Here is a 20,285-nt window from a genome sequence, read left to right on the forward strand (position 1 = left end):
CCAACAAGCCGCATAATAAATGTTCCACAGGGCTGTTGAATGCTGCTTCTGATTGGTTGACAAATGTTCTATGGGTGTGCATCATTTTACAGTAAACGCACACCTAGGCAGTAGTTCCAGGTTTGTGGTATGGTTGTGCTGATGGATATTAGTATCGTGCAGTGGCGGCTGTTGACTTTTTTTTTTTTTAGGGCGCTCGATCCAAAGTTCGTCTCAACATGTATGTAACTCGTCATGTGTGTTGTTTGTAATTTCAAAATGTGTTCTGCCCATCAAGAGATCGTGTGTGCATCACGTGTCTTGTCAAAATAAGTGCCTGCTGCAGATGCGTCTAAAGGGTTTATGATAAAAGAGATACGCTTAATCTCATGCGTAATCAGAGTTTACTGTTAAGGGAGTGTCTTGCGTGTATTTTGTGAACGTGAGCGTCTCTTTTATTATAAACGGTTTGACGCGTGTGCAGCAGGCACTTATTTTGACAAAACACGTGATGCACATGGTTCGCACGACGCAACAAACACATATTTTGAAAACGCAAGCAACACACATGACACTCCGAACACTTATTTTGAATTAGCGCCCCTCAGATGAGCAGTCATGAGCCGCCACTGATGTCGTGTATCGACGATCGTCAGACATATTGCCGATAGCGGACTTTTATGCCGATAGTTGCCGATAGTTATTTTTATTATCATCAGTTTCAGAGGGTTTGTGGGCTTCACTTTGCGCAAGAGTGCTTGTAACGCACAAGATTTCTTCTCAAACGCACCTGGAATAAATGCACGAGTCTTAGGCTGCGTCTGAAACCGCATATTGTACAGTAGGAACTGAATGAAATGAAGTACCTACTTACTTGCCATTAAAACAGTAGGTACTGTATAGTATATGAGAATGAGATTCGTACGTACTACATCCGCCATGTTGCTACATCACGTGACATACGTCGTCATCACGTCATGTCATTCCAGCGCGAACAGCTGCGACGCGTCGTCTTCTTCGTTGGATAACTCCTCTCCCGGACCATCATGGGATAGTGAAGTGTCCATCGTATGCACGCTGCAAAATCTAACCGGAAGTAGAAGGTCATCCGGGTACTTTTCGCATACTGTTTTTCGAATAGTGCTGCCTCACGATTAGTCGCGACTAATCGTTTGCAGAATAAAAGTTTTTGTTTACATAATATATGTTGGTGTACTATGTATAATAATTATGTATAAATAAATACATACACATGCATGTATAATTTAAAGAAAAAAATATATTTATATAATTAATATTTATATTTATATATAATATAAATTATATAAAAATATAAAACTTTATATACACATGCAAATATTTCTTAAATATATACATGCATGTGTGTGTTTGAATTTATACATAATTATACACAGTACACCAACATGTATTATGTAAACAAAAACTTGAATTCTGCAAACGATTAGTCGTGACTAATCGTGAGGCAGCACTATTTTCGAATACTGTGTATTCGGACATACTACTCGCCTCGCCTACTGCTTTTCGCGTACTATATAGTATGGAAGTAGGCGGTTTCGGACGCAGCATTGGACTCTTTCTCGGACTTGAACGCACAGGCCATGGCACCAAGCACCTGAACTTGTAATGCACTTGACTCTGACTCTTCCTCGCACTTCTGCTTGTAATACCCACGTTTTTTGTCCATCAATCAAGTGATACGAGTAAACGATTGCCCCGCTGACGATAGGACGATCTTAAAATGGGGCATATCGCCCAACACTAGTTTGTGGATTACAGTTCATGCTTAAAGGAATAGTCTACTCATTTTCAGTGTTGAAATATGTTATTACCTTAACTAAGAATTGTTGATACATCCCATATCATCTGTGTGCGTGCACGTAAGCGCTGGAGCGCGCTACGACGCTCCTTCGATAGCATTTAGCTTAGCCCCATTCATTCAATGGTACCATTTAGAGATGAAGTTAGAAGTGACCAAACACATCAACGTTTTTCCTATTTAAGACGAGTAGTTATACGAGCAAGTTTGGTGGTACAAAATAAAACGTAGCGCTTTTCTAAGCGGATTTAAAAGAGGAACTATATTTTATGGCGTAATAGCACTTTTGGGAGTACTTCGACTCGGCGCAGTAACACCCTGAGAAGGGGAGCGGACTTTTCAGGCGAGTCGAAGTTCTCCCAAAAGTGCTATTACGCCATAAAATATAGTTCCTCTTTTAAATCCGCTTAGAAAAGCGCTACGTTTTATTTTGTACCACCAAACTTGCTCGTATAACTACTCGTCTTAAATAGGAAAAACGTTGATGTGTTTGGTCACTTCTAACTTTTTCTCTAAATGGTACAATTGAATGAATGGGGCTAAGCTGAATGCTATCGAAGGGTCGCAGCGCGCTCCAGCGCCTACGTGCACGCACACAGACGACAGAGGGATGCATCAACAATTCTTAGTAATAACATATTTTAATATTGAAAATGAGTAGACTATTCCTTTAAATCGTCTCTCTAGAGTAGATCATTTCTGATAACAATTAAAACAAATAAGTAAATTATCTTAGTTCAGATCATAGCTAAAGTCTATCTAACATTACTGTGTAAAATGTACGTATACAATGTTAGCTACAGATCCTTGAATTCTTGCCTGGCTGCCAAATCTGCACAGTGCTGATTCATGCTCGCCGTCTCTTTTCGTCTTCAAGTAAACTAAACATTTCCCAGAAGGTATTTGTTTCAGAGGTCAGTTTAGTCACTAACAAAACCGATAAACAATCACTGACCGGAAGTTAAGTTCTTGCCAGGCGCGTAACTACGGTCCAATGAAACGTCTATTACTTTCATAAACAACCCATTTAAAAGCTTCTGTATATCTCGTAATCATGGAGACCCACAAATAAATTCCAGCCATTCATTCGTTTCCTTTTCCGGTGTGTATTTTACAGATGATTAAGCGGGTATACAAGGGGATTCCCTTACAGCTGCGTGGTCAAGCCTGGGCTCTTCTGCTGGAAGTGGACAAGGTGAAACAAGCAAACCACAGGAAGTACGAGGTAGGAGTTTTGATGGGACAGCCTTTGTAAACTGTGGATGAAAATCTCACCGTTTGTTATTCATCGATTCAAAGGCTCTCTTGTTTGGGTTATGGTTAGTCTCTTGTTTGTCCTTGTATGGGTGTAATTAGCCTGATATGTTTTGTCTTCATACTGCCCCGCCTGTTATTAACTTATAATAGCATGCTTTATAAAACCTAGCATCCTTTAAAATTGGCCCTATTGTATGATACGATCATACCTTTTTTTTAAGTAAATTCTCACTCATTTGTAAGTTACTTTGGAAAAGCCATTACATCATTTTTTGTCCTTGTTTTTTCATTTTTACAGACAATGAGGGAACAAGCCAAAAAGTACTCAACAGAAATCAAGCAGATAGATCTTGATGTCAACAGGACCTTCAGGAACCATATCATGTTTATGGACCGCTTTGGGGTCAAGTAAGCAATCATACGCTCGCACAGGATTTTGTGTTTTGTTGTGTTGTCTGACCTTACTCTATCGACTTGTTTTATCTGGTGTTATGGTTTTTTTTCTGTTGCGCAAACGTTTGTTGTGAGAGAGCTCTGGACCGAAGTGGGCAGACTTTGCAAAGCCCTTAACCAAAACAAGAGTTGCTTCCTCTTTGCATTTTGTTAAACTTCCTGTTACTGTACGTGGCCTCACAGGAAATGACAAAACCGGTGACTCGTTACTATTATGCCCAGAATAAATATATACTTTGATGTTATGCACAACAGCCACAGTGTCATGAAAAAGTAGCTTCCTTTTGTGCCGGACGATCCTTAAGACCCACTTGGGATCATATATCCTCTTACCAGTGTCAAAAACAAAGGGTATACCAGGTTCCCTTTCTAATTTTTAGAAATTGGCTGTATTCAGAAAGTGGTCTTCGTTGCGTGAAAAGTGGACCAAAGTGCACAGAGACATGTCATGTGGTTTCGCACAGGCAGCACACCCACAACAGATGTAGATCAGACACCTACAACAGCTCGCTCAATTGCCCAATGGATGGAAGATCTGAGTTATGACATTTTTATTAGCGCCGATCAACCAATAAGAGGATGTGGGGCGGAAGTGTATTTTAACACATCTGCTGTTTGTTTGCGTTGGCTGTTTGCGTTACCACAACACACTATTCACAATGCTGCTGACTTCTGGGCGATAGCCAGCAGGGTTACTGTGCCTCGCCAATTTTTTTTTAATCCACAGATCATTTGAATCATTAAAGTACATCTCTTTTGGATGCAATGCTACTTCATATGAGGAGTTCAGATGCAAAACCCTCTAAGTGCGTCTGACGTGTTTTCTGGTAAATTTAACTTTTTGTATCAAGCTCTTATGTTTAGGTTCATTTATATTTAAAAGCAATAAAAGGGTATTAGTCAGTGATTAAAATGCCTTATTTTCACAAATTCCCCTATTTTGGTATCTAGGTGATTCTCACGAAAACTTGGTTTTAAAAATGTCAAGCATGAAAATGTAAAAATTGCTTAAATTTACTTTTTTTCCCACCAGACATTGAAAAACAAAGTCTGGAGTAAATGGGAACATTAATTTAAAAACTTTTACTTATCATTTAACACTTTTTGTAACATAATTTAAAAAATTAGTCCTAAAAAATCTCATTACCGCAACAGTCAGAAAACATCAACACTGACATATTTTCAAAATGACATGACAAACCTGAAAGAACATAATTTGGAGATTCTGCACATGCATTTAAAATCAAAGTCTTATGCTTCTATTAATTAAATTAACATTTAATAAGCATCTGTTGCGGTAATGATAATCAAAATATCGTGTAAGCATTCTGACAAGACAATATCTCAAATTAACTGTAAAAAATGATCTTACCTGGTAGCCATCTTGAAGTAACTGGTCCATGTGCTTGGTCACTCAAAATCAAACTTTATTAAAATTCTGTATGTGTGCTTAAACTGTTCTCAAAAAGTGTTGCGGAGGATGAGAACATCAGGCATGGACACATCATTTTCAAATTTTTTTCATTATTATTATACATGAATATTCAGTAAATATTTTTTCTGTCATCTAAAGTAGTCTAGCAAAACATCCATTTATTTTTTTTTCTTAATATTTTTATGTTAATTTGAATAAATTACAACATAACGCATGTTCATACACAGCCGGACACATTGCGTTAATGAGAATTTCAGCAGAAAATGAGATAAAATTTCCAATTATAAATTCTTATGTTGAAATCACACATTGTGCAAGGTAGAACACAGTATTGGGTTAATTCTGATGCTTTTTAATGTTACTATATTACACATTTTAAAGCTAAAATCATTAGTGCTGTGGTGTTTCAATGGTTTCGTGAGAATCACCCATCTAACAAATTTGATTGTCTTTTGCTGCAAAACCCTCTATGTAGGGGTGAGCGTGGCAAAAAAACAACAGAAAAAAGATAAAACAAGGCTTAAAAATTCTGTCAATATCGTAATATATTCTGTAAACCTTTTACCGTTGAAAAGGACTTTGCTACTAAAACATTGTGGCGTGTTACAGATTCTGCCAACAATACAATATTTCTGAATGGCGTTAGGCCAGGATTAAGCGGATTTGAAAAGTATTTGATGAATGTATAATACGTGCCGAGAGCATTTGGCTTCATTATCTCATTTTTGACAAAGGTAGCATTCAGCGGCTTTTGCATCTGAGATTCTCATATGTAGTCTGTCTTTTTTTGTTTTGTTTTGTACTATGAGTCGTCTGCATGCAATTTAGTTTTATAGTTTGTTAAAATATAGTTTGTTCGATCAAATAAAGTTTAAAAAACGTACGATTTCATACATTTTAAAGAACCAGGGCTCGCAAAATTTAAAAATCCCTGGTGTTAGCCCTTCGGGCAGGCACTCTTCAGTTTTTAGTAGCCCGAAATGAATGCAAGTAGCCTGAATAAAAAATACATGACTTTAAAGTAGAATATTGAGACAAAACATCTATCAAAACACAAATAACACACAAAATTACAATCATCAGTACAAATATTTTCTTCTAACCGAAGTGAAATATCTATAAACTTCAGATTCTGAAATATTAACTGAAGTCACAGATAAGAAAATGTCACTTGACTTTGTGGGCATAGCACAGGGTTCCTCAATTAGTTTTACCACGGGCCAAATTTTGCCAATACAACGCCAATAGGGCCTCTAACCATAATGTTTAATCTGCTTGTTGTTGCTTTGATGCTGTTGTTTTTTTAACGAACAAAAAACTGGATTTCCATGTAAACCAACTGTTCCTGCTCATCCCCACAAAACTCACAGTTTGGATCATCCAGTTACAGATTGAATCATTTTTTTCGATCAGAAAAACTGGGGCTACTGTCGCTTTAAGAGTGATTCACATCAAATCCCGTACAATATATATAACATTAAAACATGCTGCGAGAGATTAAATTTTTTTACGTGAGGATAGTAATGACTGACAGGACGAGGTTGAAGGATTTGCCCAACAAATCCATGACAAATCAGTACGGATTGCGTCCTGTGCTGCGTCTTTGCAAGATCGCGAAAGTAAAACTCGAGCGCGTGCTCAAACGCAATTTAAATACCCAATGCATGAATTTCATACACCATTATTACCCATCCAAATCTGTGAGAGAATGCATAAGCATTTAAATATATTTTTTCCTCCCTATAAGTCAAGATAGCCCGACGGGCAGGGCAAGGATGCATTTTGATAGCTCGACTGCAAAGCACAATAATGATTTTGTGAGCCCTGAGAACTTTATAGCATTTTGAATGACTTTAAATGATGAAGTAGGTGATAGGAGGGTACACATCTTAACATGTATATTTTTATGTATACATGTATGTTTGTGTGTTTACATAATAATTGCACACAGCACACACAAACATATATTATGCGAAAATTAACTTTTATATTGTATGTGATTAATCGGGATTAATCTTTGCACTACTTATGTTTAGGGATGGGATTACCGGTTTCATGGTAAACCATGATAAAATGTCCTGACGGTTAGTATTATCATTTAAATTTAATTATCATGACAACCGTGTTTGATTACCGTGATTTTAAAAACTCGCTGTAAATCCTCTCCAGACAGAATCAGTTTGACGCAGGCGCGCACATGCAACATAGTTTTTGCACAAGAAGGCATTTAAGGGATAACGTATTGTATTAATTCCAGATTTCTTTATTTTTTAACACATAAATAATTTCAGGGACATGAAATATTAAAGTGATTTTCAAAAATAAAACTTTCGAATGTTTAAATGTTAAATGTTTTCAGTGTGTGTGAACATTTCCTTCTCATTTGAACAAAACCATGATAATATTGATAACCGTGGTCACTATAATCAATCATGATATGAAATTTTCATACCGTCCCATCCCTACTTATTTTACGTAGCATATAAAAAGCTCAGGTGCAAAAGCCGCTAAACGCCACCTCCGTCGGCACGTATTATATGTTTAGATACTTTCACTACAAATCCGATTAATCCCGGCCTCGGGCCATTCAGAAATATTGCTTTGTTGACAGGATCCGTTAAATGCCACAGTGATTTTTTTCAGTAAGATTTTACTGAATATATTATGTTTACTATATATATTTACTCAGACAGGACGGTGAAAAGATTCTTGCATGTACTTGGAGGGTTTAGCAGTGAAAGAAAGTGAAATGACTAAAGTGACATTTGTGAAAATAAGGCATTTCAATTACTGACTAATAACATTTGAAATGCCTATTAAAGTGAAATTAATGAACCTAAACATAAAAAATGCTTATTTACAAGAAAACATGTCAGACAAGAGAGGGTTTTGCATTTGAGCTCGTCATATATATTTAATCAAATCATTACTTTTAAACACATTTGTAAAAAAATATATTTTGATGTCTTGAACTTTGGTTCGCTTTTTAAGCCGAACTTAACTTACTTGCATATCTATAGAAAGATCAAATGATGAGTTTTGACACTGAGACAGGAGGGTCATCTTTCTCTGTGGTTTCTCTTCCCTTTTTTATAGTTTATCTTTGACATGACAACCAAATGGTTTCCTGCATGTTGGCTATGGCGCACTCACTTACAAAAATCTTGCTGGTTTTCAAAGAATAATATTTTATACGGCTTCACCTTTTCTTTCACTCTATTAATGAGACTTTTTAAGATGACTTATTTCCAGAGTCGAGTTATTAATACAGATGTTTATTTGTCTTTACAGACAGCAGGCCCTGTTTCACGTTCTGGCAGCTTATTCGGTCTACAACACGGTGAGCAAGTGACGATATTTTAATGTTCGTTTGTTGTGCGAATGTTTCATAACTCAGGACAGCATGTGCTGGATGAATCCGGACTTAAGGGGAAAAATCAAATGGTGTCCCACCCTGTTAACCTTGTCTACACACACACACACACACAAGGGCTGTGCAATTAATGGTTTTGATTCAAACAATTACAAAAACAAGATAATCAAGGTAAAACAATTATTGTGCGATTAAAATTTTAATTGCATGCTGCTGGAAAGATGTTTTTCTAAAGCACACACATGTAGCCTATTGCAAAACTTACTTAATAAAAAGGTTAAATGAATGCATGTTTTAAGTGTCACTGAGTAATCGTGTTACATAATCATGATTATGATTTTGCCCATAATCGAGCAGCCCTACACTGCAAAAAAATGACTCTTTTACTTAGTATTTTTGTCTTGTTTTCAGTACAAATATATAGCAACGATGCACTTTCTTGATGAGCAAAATGACCCGAGAAAATAAGTCCATGTTTTTAGACAAAAATATCACATTTAAGTGATTTTGTGCATAAAACAAGCAAAAATATCTGCCAATGGGGTAAGCTAATTTTTCTTGAATTTAGTGTTTAAGAAAAATGTTCAAGATTTTTTTCCTTACACCATTGGCAGATTTTTTATTTATTTTTTTGCTTGTTTTGTGCACAAAATCACTTAAATTTGATATTTAAAAACATGGACTTATTTTCTTGGGTCGTTTTGCTCATCAAGAAAAAGCATCTTATTTTAAGAATTTTTAGATATTTTTACTGAAAACAAGACAAAAATACTAAGAGCATTTTTTCTTGAAAATATTTTTTTGCAGTGTACACTTGAACATCTTGAACATTTCTCTTAAACACTAAATTCAAGAAAAAATTGCTTACCCCATTGGCAGATTTTTTTGCTTGTTTTATGCACCCATTTTTATTTTATTTTATTTAAGCACAAATTCACTTAAATTGTATAATTTTGGTCTAAAAACTAGACTCATTTTCTAGGTCATTTTGCTTATCAAGAAAACACATCTTGATTTAAGAATTTTTAGATATTTGTACTAAAAACAAAGCAAAAATACTAAGTAAGAGTCATTTTTTGCCGTGCACAAGGTCAAAAACTAAAAATGACTGGTATTGCTATTTTTGTGGGGACATTTGAGATTACAAGAAGCACGCGCACACACGACCCCTGCTCTTAATAGAAACCTCCTACTGACTTCTATTGTTCTACGTATGCTAAATATAATAACTATAGACTAACTGCATGCTAAAATAAAACTTTAGTCATTTGTAAAAGGGAGTAAGGACATGGCTTCATGCCAGTTCATCTACTATCCGCATACTATATGCAACTATAGGTTGCAAGATTAGGATTCATTGGTGTCAAATAGCAGTATGTTTTACCCATATGGGTGATTCTCACGAAATCCAGATTTAGAAGGTGTCCAGCATCAGAATTAAAAAAAAAAGTTGCACATAAGATTAAGGTCTGAACTTACTATAACCATTATTTTTAGAGGATTTAAAAAATATTTCCTATAGAATTATTTACATTTTTTTTTAGATTATCATTATCAAAAATGATCATTACCGCAACATGATATTACATTAAATATATGCATTTACAAACTCGTGTTTCGGTAATGAGAACTAAAAAGTTGTCTAGGTACTATGACAAGCAAAATTTAAACCTTTATCTGTAGGGAAAAAATAAGAACCGCTTTCCTGGTAGCCATCTTGAGTGTCACAGTCAATTATGTCCCTTACAACAATTTTTTTTAAAATGTTAGTTCCTTGAGGGCTTAAACAATGACTGAAAATTGTTGCGGAGGATGAGAAAATTGTTCTTGGACACATTTATATTTCTTATTATTGTCTCTTCATTTACCGATGATCACCAAATACCACATGTTTTTTTTACTGTAAATGTTTATAGTATAACATGCACTGAAGCTTTTTATTTTTTAGATTTTTTAATTATAAATTTACCCAAATCCAGTCATGTTCACGTTGCGGTAATGATAAGTTTCCCCTTAAATGTGGAAAAAACAACAAAATTGGTTTGTATGATGTCATTTGAAATCATGTGCAAAATAGTACATGAAGAGATGTTTGTAACTGTATGCTTCTTATTTTCATAACATTTACTTTTATTATCAAAATGTTTCATGACACCTCATAAGTCTAATTTCGCGAGAATCACCCACATAGACGTGTGCACTACGAATAAGGAGATTTACTGTTGTTGTTTTAAAGTGTATTTACATAAACGTCAGAAAGTGCCCCCCGTGTGACCCAGGCCAGTCTGTGAAAAATAAGCTTTATATATTTAATATTGACTGAGTACGAGGTCAAAGATTAAAATGAAACTTTGATGCTCCTCATTTTATTAGATTAAGACTTCACCCTCAATTTGAAAAACAGGGTCACATTTAATACTTTCATTTTTATTGTCTTGTGTGTCTAGGGTTTGACGAATGTGACACTATGTTGTGTATTATAGGGACATTTTATAAATGTGACCCTGGACCACAAAACCAGTCATACAGCAAGTCACGCGCGTATATTTGTAGCAATAGCCAAAAAATACATTGTATGGATGAATTATTGGGGTTTATGCCAAAAGTTAAGTAAATATCATGTTTAAAAAAGATGTTATGTCTATTTCCTACAATAAATATATAAGAAAATGTATTTATCATTAGTAATATGTGTTGCTAATGATGAATTTCTCAATATTAATTTTTTGACACACTCAGATTTTAGATTTTTAAATAGTTTTATTTCGACCAAATATTGTCCTAATAAACTATTCATCAATGAAAAGCTAATTTATTCAGCTTTCAGATGCATAAATATCAATCTAAAAAATGTACCCTTATGACTGGTTTTGTGGTCCAAGGTCACAAATCATTTTTACAGCAAAACCATTACCAGTAAAGTATGTGCACTGCAAAAAATTATTTTCAAGAAAACATTTCGTAGTATTTTTGTCTTGTTTTCAGTAAAAATATCAAAAAAAAATCCTAAATTAAGATGCTTTTTCATGATGAGCAAAATTACCCAAGTCTAGTTTTTAGACCAAAAATATAAAATTTAAGTGATTTTGTGCATAAAACAAGCAAACAAATCTTGAAAATTTTTCTTAAACACTAAATTCAAGAATAATATGCTTACCCAATTGGCAGATTTTTGTTTGTTTTATGCACAAAATAACTTAAATTTGATATTTTTGGCCTAGAAACAAGACTTATTTTCTTGGGTTGTTTTGCTCATCAAGAAAAAGCATCTTAATTTAAGAATTTTTTAATATTTTTTGCAGTGTGTGTCTTTCTAATTTCTATTTTTAAGGAACATTTTTTTAAATGATTTTGTTCCCAAAACTGGTTTCAAATGCTATCTTTTGTCATGTTCATGATAGTTTAAATGAGGCTTTAGAGACACACTGATCCAGAAACAGGATTGTGCCCATCGGCTGTAAGTGACCAGGGTCTTAAGATGATCACAGGCTGTTTGTCTGCTGTAAATTAGATCATGATTTGGTCGTTAATTGCTTTATTAGATGCTTTCCCAGAGATCTGTTTGACATTAAAGGATATGGAGGACAGTCAGCTCAAAGCAGAGACAAATAAATGTTTTATGGAGATGTTAGACAGGATCTTTAACACAATTCTGCTCAAACATAAGTGCACACGAGTCCGATTGTTTGTTCAAAACGCACCGAGAGGGGACACAATGTCATTTTCATTTCCCTTTCTGTTGTGCCCAGAAGAAGATTTGAGTTTTACCGTGTGCATTATATTTAATCAGAGAGTGTAGTTGTGTAATCGTACAAAAGTCATTTTTATTAAAAAAAAAAAATGTCCAGGGTGGTACATCAGTGACTACTGAACAATCTTGTCTGCATAGTCTGGGTTTATTTTGTGGTTATGAGCGGCTACATGACATTATTCTCCTTTTTACACAGCTATACAATTTCTCACGTATTCAAAGTATAAATAAATGGCATGCATCAGAATCGGTGAGTAATAGGTTTTGAACTTGTGGTTTTGTGTAGGAAGTGAGCTACTGCCAGGGGATGAGCCAGATCGCTGCCATTCTGCTAATGTATATGAATGAGGAAGACGCTTTCTGGGCCTTATCGCAGTTGTTAACCAATCGGAAACATGCCATGCACGGTGAGTGTCATAACGTGACGTGTTATTTCTGACGGCGTTGTAAAATTTACAGGGTTCCCATGGTCCTTGAAAGCCTTGAAAGAATTGAAAGTGCTTGAATCTATTTTATGCCAAAAAAAATTCATATTATTCTTTGTGTAGTGTAGGAAAATATCATAAAACTTCTAGACTTTTTAAGCACACGTGCTAAACTGTTCGCTTTAAATGCTTATATCTTCTGTATGCGAATGTTGATTCATACCAAAATGCTTTTTTGCGTAGTTGTGTTTGACACACAAACGTCTCCGGGTTACGTATGTAACTGTTGTTCCCTGAGAAGGGAACGAGACGCTGCGTCTCCTTTGCTATACTTCCTGCGTACCTGTAATGCCGTCTTTGGCAATATTTCAGATAGCGATATACTTCCTGTCTCCCGCGTCACCCTGTCTTTGTCGTTAAGACTCACCATTGGTTGAATTTGATTTACACATTCAGACGCACTTACCCCTGGAGGCGTCTCTAAAGTGTCACCGCAGTGACGCAGCGCGAGTTCCCTCGAAAGGAAACTGTAACAATGTATCTTAAAAGGTAACACAATGTAACCTTGCTCTCACTTGAAATGTGACCCCACATTTAGTCCTTGAATTAGTCTTGGAAAGTCCTTGAATTTGAAGTTAACTGAGGTGTGGGAACCCTGAATTTCTGTTTAACCCTCGTCTTTTGGTTTCGAATAGGGTTTTTCATCCCCGGGTTTCCCAAACTTCATCGTTTTCAGAGTCATCATGACCAAATCCTTTCCAAACTCCTACCAAAACTTAAGAAACACATGGTGAGATTTGGGTTTCTTAACGTAGATGGATTATTATACAGTAGGCACTTTATTTTCATTTTCAAATGTCATCTTCACCACAGGATAAAGAGCAGATGTCCACTGGTATCTACTCCACCAAATGGTTCCTGCAGTGTTTTATTGACAGGGTGAGACATTACTACATTACGCGACATTTTATTCAATTATACTACTTTTAACTAAGTTTGTTCATGTTTTTCTACTACGTAGACCCCCTTCACGCTCACCCTGCGTCTATGGGACATCTACATATTAGAAGGAGAGAAAGTTTTAACAGCCATGGCCTATACTCTCCTCAAACTGAACAAAAGTAAGTCATACAGTGCCTTGCAAAAGTATTCATACCCAATTCACTTTATCACATTACAACCACAAACAAAAATGTGACCCGTGCTGGCAAAATGAGTCAGATTGAGCAAAAATTTGTTATTTATGTTTTGACATCCTCTTTTTAAAAAAAACACAAAACGATGATTTGTTTGAATCTGACAAAAAAAATGACAAGATAAACGTGTCAATTTTGAGATAAATTAATATAAAAAAAATTAGGGTTCAAAAGCAAAACCACTGCATTCATACTTTAAAATCACACACAAAACAATATCTATAGGAAAAAACTTTTTTCTATTTCTTTTATTGTTTAATGGACATTGAGACAGACAGACTGTTATTCAAGGATCTAATATAATATAGGGGTGACCCGAATATTCGAAGATTCGATGCATCGATAGAAGAAGACTGATTCGACTACCAATCTCACAGTCGAATCGTCGCAGATGTGTTATGAAAAGATTTTGGCCGTATATGAGTGCACACATTATCTGATTTTGGATATAACTTCATATGAATATACAGCATATTATGATAATGCTATGCAAATAATATGTGAAGTAGCAGCTTTCGATAAATATTTTTTAAATGCGTTAATAAATCCAACAACCGCTGTGACAGGGCTACACGTCCATATGAGGTTTCTAGGTAAATAAATCATTGCCTATTTGTTTTGCATTTAAAAGACAAAGCTGGCAATTCTGGCTATACTTTCATTTTTTAAATAATTTCTTAATTTAATTTATAAATCACTCTGGGTTATCTGATTTAACTATTCGGCTTGTGTTTTGTTAACGTGCAGTTCAGGCATTTTGCGCATATTTGTTCTGCACCTTGTTACTTTTTATTAAAATGTTTTATAAACATAAATTCTGATATAATTTAAGTCAAATTTTGCTGTATCGATGTCGCGCTTTTGCGTTCTGGCCATGATGCTGGCGCATGCAATTTAGCCGAACGCGATATGTGCTCTGCGTCTCATATTTAGGAATTCATCAAACTAAACATAAAAAAGATGTTTTTCGATGGGTATAAGTTTAAAAAATGTATTTAAAACAGGGTGGTTATTTTGTCAAAAGGTAAACTACAAAACAGGTAAGCCGTTACTTTAAATTTCGGTAATGACACAGAAAATATCTGCACGAACGTATATTTACGACTGTCTTTGTTGTGATTTAATATTATGGTCGGTATTCGCTTTCAAATGATAAAAAAAAGAGATTCCTAAAAAAAATAATTTCTGTACCTAAAGTGAATACAGAGGTGATCAAAGTCAAAGTAAACAAGCAGGTATTTATGTGCTAAATAATAACGCGTACTGTCTATAAAATCATTAATTTCAGTGTTTTTCTTGTTACAAATTAATAGGGATCGACTGATGTGGATTTTTTAGTGCAAATGCCAATATCAATTTTTGTTTTATCAGCTTTAGCCGATGACCGATAGATGCTGCCGATTTTCTTCAGCCGATATTTGGAGCCGATACTGCTTTTGGTCACTCAATTTACATCATAAAAATGACACGATGATGCCAAATGTTACAAGTCTCAATTTAAAAAAGTAACATTTGTTGAACTTAAAAAAACTATATTTAAAGGAACAGTATGTAGGATTGTGGCCAAAACTGGTATTGCACTCACAAAACTTGTGGCTAAAACTGGTACTGCAATCACACAACTAGTGGCCAATACACAAAATGACAACATAAACATCAGTTGAGGGCTGCAACTCCACTTTTTAAATGACAATATCCTCGCCAGACCACTGTTGTAAGTGATATATTTGAAATAAAAATTCTTTCTTAATGTCTAGTGATACATCAGGGCCATTTTATGATTAATTTATATACATTTCTCACATACTGTTCCTTTAACAAATAGTAAAAACAGGTGAGGGTGCTATGGAACCATGAACTGCACACTCAACAATGACGAGGAACTATCAGCAATGGATATTCATTTTTAGCACTTTACTACTACAAATATATATAGAGATGAGAAATAAAACCCCGCTTTGTGCAGCTATGATCAGCTGTTAGGCCGAGCTTTCGATGTTGTCATGGAAAGGTTGGTTGTTTTTAGTCACATGACCTGCAATCGCTTGCGGCTTCCAGCACTCTGTCTGTAAATAATGCCGGAAAAAATCGGCGAACACAGCAGCCACGTGCCGATACACATAAAACTCGCAAAAATCTGCCCGATATATCGGTCTATCACTACAAATTAACTTTTAATGAATTGTATATAAAGCTTAGTTCTTATAAAAATGTTTATGATGTTTATGTTTTTCTTTGTTCAGTCAAGAAGAAATTAAGTTTTTTGAGGAAAACATTCCAGGATTTGTCTTTAATTTAGTGGACTGTGTTGAGCCTTAACGGTTTGCAGTTTCGGCGCAGCTTTAAAGGGCTGTTAATCGAGTCTTATCTAGCAAAATGATCGTCATTTTCAGCAAAAAAAAATGCACTTTTAAACCACAACAACTTGTCCTGCACTAGCCGTGTGATGTGCCAGCGCAGGCTTATGTATTATGTAATCGCGTCGATTTAAGTGGGTTTTTTTTGTGCGAAAGTGATGATTGTTTTGCTAGATAACACCCTTATGCGGCTTTCACATAGGATGCGGTGCGCGCTGTGCTATAATACCCATTCATTTAAATGACTTGCGCCGCGCGAGGGTGGTTTGCTGCTGCGTCGAGCAAAGCGCGGGCGCAGCGAGCACAGCTTGCCCTCACGCCGCGGTCAAAGTTCAAAATAGTTTAACTTTTGCGCTGCGCTCTGTGACGATTCCCCGCGCGGTCAATAGAAACGAGGCGTCCAAACAACATGGACGAAGAGTTTATACTCGGGTCTGGCCAGCAGAGCACAAGCGGCGATCGCAGCGCACACCGCTTCCTATGTGAAAGCCGCATTATGCCTCGGTTGGGATCGTTTAGAGCCCTTTGAAACTGCATTTAAACTGTAATCTGTTGAGGTCCACTAAAGTCCACTATATGGAGAAAAATCCTTTTTAAAATAAACGTATTTTCTTCTTGACTGAACAAAGAAAGACATAAACATTTTGGATGACATGGTGATGCTTTCCAACAGGTTTTATCTTAGTTTTAATGTGCTGTGAGTTACGGTATTACTCCGCGCCGGGAACGTTGTTTGTATTCTTGCAATTGGCCAAGGCGGATTATCGCCACCAACTGGGCTGGAGTGTCTATTATTCAAGCTCTCAACGGAAGAATATACGGGTGTGAGGCGTTTGGAAAAATAGGTCCACAAGTTTACAACGAATGCTAAAACAGCTGTTTGAAAGCATCTTTTGCAGCAATTTTTGTGTGAGCATATCAGTGAACACCCCTGACCACTCGGTGAATTTCACGTTTTTGTAAACGAAAGTTTAATGCATTTTGGGAAGGATTGGTCCAGTGCACCTATGCAGCCATTGTAGAGGTGGGAGGTGAAACAACAAACACCCCAAAATTCTCGGGGCAGCATCATATTTTCAAATTTTCAGTCGAAACCATTCTATTTCATCATAAACAATCTGAAAACAGGGCTTTAAGTGTAAAATACCCAACTTGTCCTTTAAAACCGAAACCAAAATGTCAGACGATATAGTGGATGGATTAGATTAAGCATTTAGGACGATACAGCTCTCAGAAAACGTACAAATAAAGATCATTTTAGATGACTATTTAAAGCAATGGGAATGCTGGACGAGCACTTAATGTACTTAAAACCTTAATTTTCACCAAAATCGACATTTTATACTTTCTTTTCCTCCAGCTAAGAATTAGACTGTGCGCATTCCGACTCATTTTGGCAGCATGGGTCAAAAATGTATTTTATTGGGATTTTATGTGATGGACCAACACAAAGTGGCACATAATTGTGAAGTGGATAAAAATGATAAATGGTGTAATATCCACTTTACAAATTATGTGCCACTTTTGGTTAAAATCCCAATAAAATTACTTTTTGTTTGTGGTTCTGAAAAAAAAATGTGGGAAAAGTTCTTTAGGTATGAATACTTTTGCAAGGCCCTTTACATCCAGTCTTTGTGATGACCAAACATTTGAAACGTTCTACCCTCGAGTAAGATATATCAATATGAACAATTCATTTGAATCCTATCAGAACCGCTCCTGAAGATGTCTCTGGAGGATCTACGAGAGTTTCTCCAGGAGCAGATCGTTTCATCCTTCACCATGAGCGATGACGTCGCCATAGAGCACCTACAGTCATCGATGGCAGAACTCCGCAGGATGAAGCTCGACCTTCCTCCTCCAGGTAGATATCACAGATCTCGTATTATTATTATTATTATTAAATTCACGTCTAATGAATTTCTGGTTTCCTCTTAGCCAAAGGAGACGAGTTCCCAAAAATCACCCTGGGCGAGGAGCGTCCGATCATGCTGCTTCCAGTTAACCAAAACGAGTGCGTGGCTATACCGCTAACCGCACACCAAAACAACCAAACCTCATCCAAGCCTCACGAACAGGTCTCCGAGAGGATTAACGATGAACATCCCTCCAATAGCTCATCGGTGCAAACCTCCAAATCGTCCTCCAACCCTTTATTGTCTCAAGCTACACCTGAGGACTCGGGACCGAACGTGAACGTAGAGCAAAGACCAGATCTTCTCCCAGAAGCAGATGCTGTATTATTGAAGGATGAATGTGTTAGTGTGGGGTCCGATGAGTGGCCACCTCCGTACCAGCCACCCATAACGGACTTTTCAAGCGTCAGCTCCCTAAACCTTCCGGATTTGCCCCCTCCACCCCTTCCTTGCCCTGAACAAGGACCTCTCGAGGAACATACCCCGTTGTACCTCGCTCCACCACCAGCCCAACCTTTGAATCTCATCTTAGAAGATCCCTCATCGTCGCCATCTTCCTATCGAGCTCCTCGGCAGCTGAGCAAGTTTCCCGTGAACCTGTACGTTCCTCCGTCTTCGGGCGACCGCCGACCTTCCAACACCTCGCATTACGACAACATCTGGGATGACACGGAGGACAATACAGTAGAGAAGATGCTGGAGATGGTGACCCCTTTGCCGCAAAATTCTGACTCGGGGCTTAAGCACCCCACTCTTCCCCCTCCTCCAGATGTCGCCATGTCTCTTCATCTCCCACCTCCGACTATGTTTTTCTACACCCCGGACTCTTCTCCCATTTCTCCTCCGCATCCGTGCATCGAGTCGGTGACTCCAAACTGTGCTATTGTTCCGCCACCTGCCTCCAGCGTTACACCCTTCCTCCCATCGTCCGTCCAATCTAATCAGACTCAAAAAACTAACAGTGCTCACTCACAACCCCCCAAAATACCACCTAAAAAATTACAACCCACGATGCTGTCTCAAGGACCCACCGATTCAGATTTTTACAGAAGACAGCCGCTAGTTTTGTAATTTACTGAAGGACACATTTTTTTATGCACATTTGCATTTATTTGCAGTATTATACCACAAATCAAAACTGGGATGCTTGAATGTGTGTTTGTGTGCGTATCACAAAAATCTTGCTAGTGTTCATTGTTTTAAAGGTGCTGAGTGGTTTTAAATGTTTTAAAGACAAATATGCGGTTATCGTCTTGACACAGGGTTCCCACAGGTCCTTGAAAGTTTGTGAATCTGGGGAAAAAATTCAAGGCCGTGGGAAGTTTTTGAAAATATACATACATAGATACAGAAAGTGCTTGAATCTATTTTATGCAATAAGTTTTCTGGAAAAACTGTTGCTCCCTGAGAAGGGAACGAGACGCTGCGTCTCCCTTGCCATACTTCCTGCGTCCCTGAAACGCCGTCTTTGGCAATATTTCAGATAGCGATATACTTTCTGGCTCCCGTTAAGCCTCACCATTGGTTGAATTTGATATACACATTCAGACGCACTTACCCCTGGAGGCGTCACCAAAGTGTCACCGTAGTGACGCAGCGCGAGTTCCCTCGAAACGGAACTGTAACAATGTATCTTAAAAGGTAACACGATGTTACCTTGATCTCACTTAAAATGTGTCCCCACATTAAGTCCTTGAAATTGAGGGTATTGGACCTGGAAAGTCCTCGAAAGGTCCTTGAATTTGAAGTTAACTAAGGTGTGGGAACCCTGTAGACAGTGCGTTGAATGGAGTTTGTTACCTTCTGTCAGTGTTTTTTTTTTTTTACAGTGAATGGCATTGTTTTTATGTCTGAAGAGATATTTTATTGTATTATACTGTAATTGAGAAATGCAAGTAAGGTGTTTATCACTCGGACATTGACGTGAGTCCTAGATTTGCTTTGTATTGTAAACATTGTGCTACTGTATGTGTGTATATTTATATATATTGTCCTCTAGTGCCATCTTGTGGAAGATAAAGCAAAACATGGTCGATTTGTTTGTTAAAAATGAAAAAATGTATATTGAAGGTCACTTTTACGGCATTGTGTTGTAGATAAAACGGGTTTGTTTTGTATTTTTGTAATAAGAGCTGATATTATTTAACTGCTTTTACAGTTTGTGTGCAGACTGCAGTTTAACATTTGCAGATTATTTTTCATTATTTTTCAATAACAACCACTTAAAGAAAAACTTGTTTCGTTTATTGCACATCATGAAGCATTCAGTTTAATATTCACATTATTGCTATTTCTTATACATTTAC

The 20,285-nt window shown here is 36.7% G+C and overlaps 1 protein-coding gene across 1 annotated transcript in view; it reads left to right on the plus strand.

Annotated features, from left to right (window-relative positions):
* Nucleotides 1-20,212, plus strand: part of LOC129433904 (USP6 N-terminal-like protein) — a 38,788-nt gene extending 18,576 nt beyond the window's left edge. The window contains exons 6-14 of the mRNA XM_055192624.2: nucleotides 2,934-3,041; nucleotides 3,372-3,481; nucleotides 8,253-8,301; nucleotides 12,372-12,492; nucleotides 13,206-13,300; nucleotides 13,384-13,449; nucleotides 13,532-13,631; nucleotides 17,775-17,927; nucleotides 18,002-20,212. Of these exons, the coding sequence (XP_055048599.2) occupies nucleotides 2,934-3,041; nucleotides 3,372-3,481; nucleotides 8,253-8,301; nucleotides 12,372-12,492; nucleotides 13,206-13,300; nucleotides 13,384-13,449; nucleotides 13,532-13,631; nucleotides 17,775-17,927; nucleotides 18,002-19,050 (1,851 nt within the window). The 3' untranslated portion in view covers nucleotides 19,051-20,212. The remainder of the gene's footprint in view (nucleotides 1-2,933; nucleotides 3,042-3,371; nucleotides 3,482-8,252; nucleotides 8,302-12,371; nucleotides 12,493-13,205; nucleotides 13,301-13,383; nucleotides 13,450-13,531; nucleotides 13,632-17,774; nucleotides 17,928-18,001) is intronic.
* Nucleotides 20,213-20,285: the final 73 nt, after the last annotated feature.

The sequence above is a fragment of the Misgurnus anguillicaudatus genome, chromosome 6 (assembly GCF_027580225.2).
Source record: "Misgurnus anguillicaudatus chromosome 6, ASM2758022v2, whole genome shotgun sequence".
NCBI lineage: Eukaryota > Metazoa > Chordata > Actinopteri > Cypriniformes > Cobitidae > Misgurnus > Misgurnus anguillicaudatus.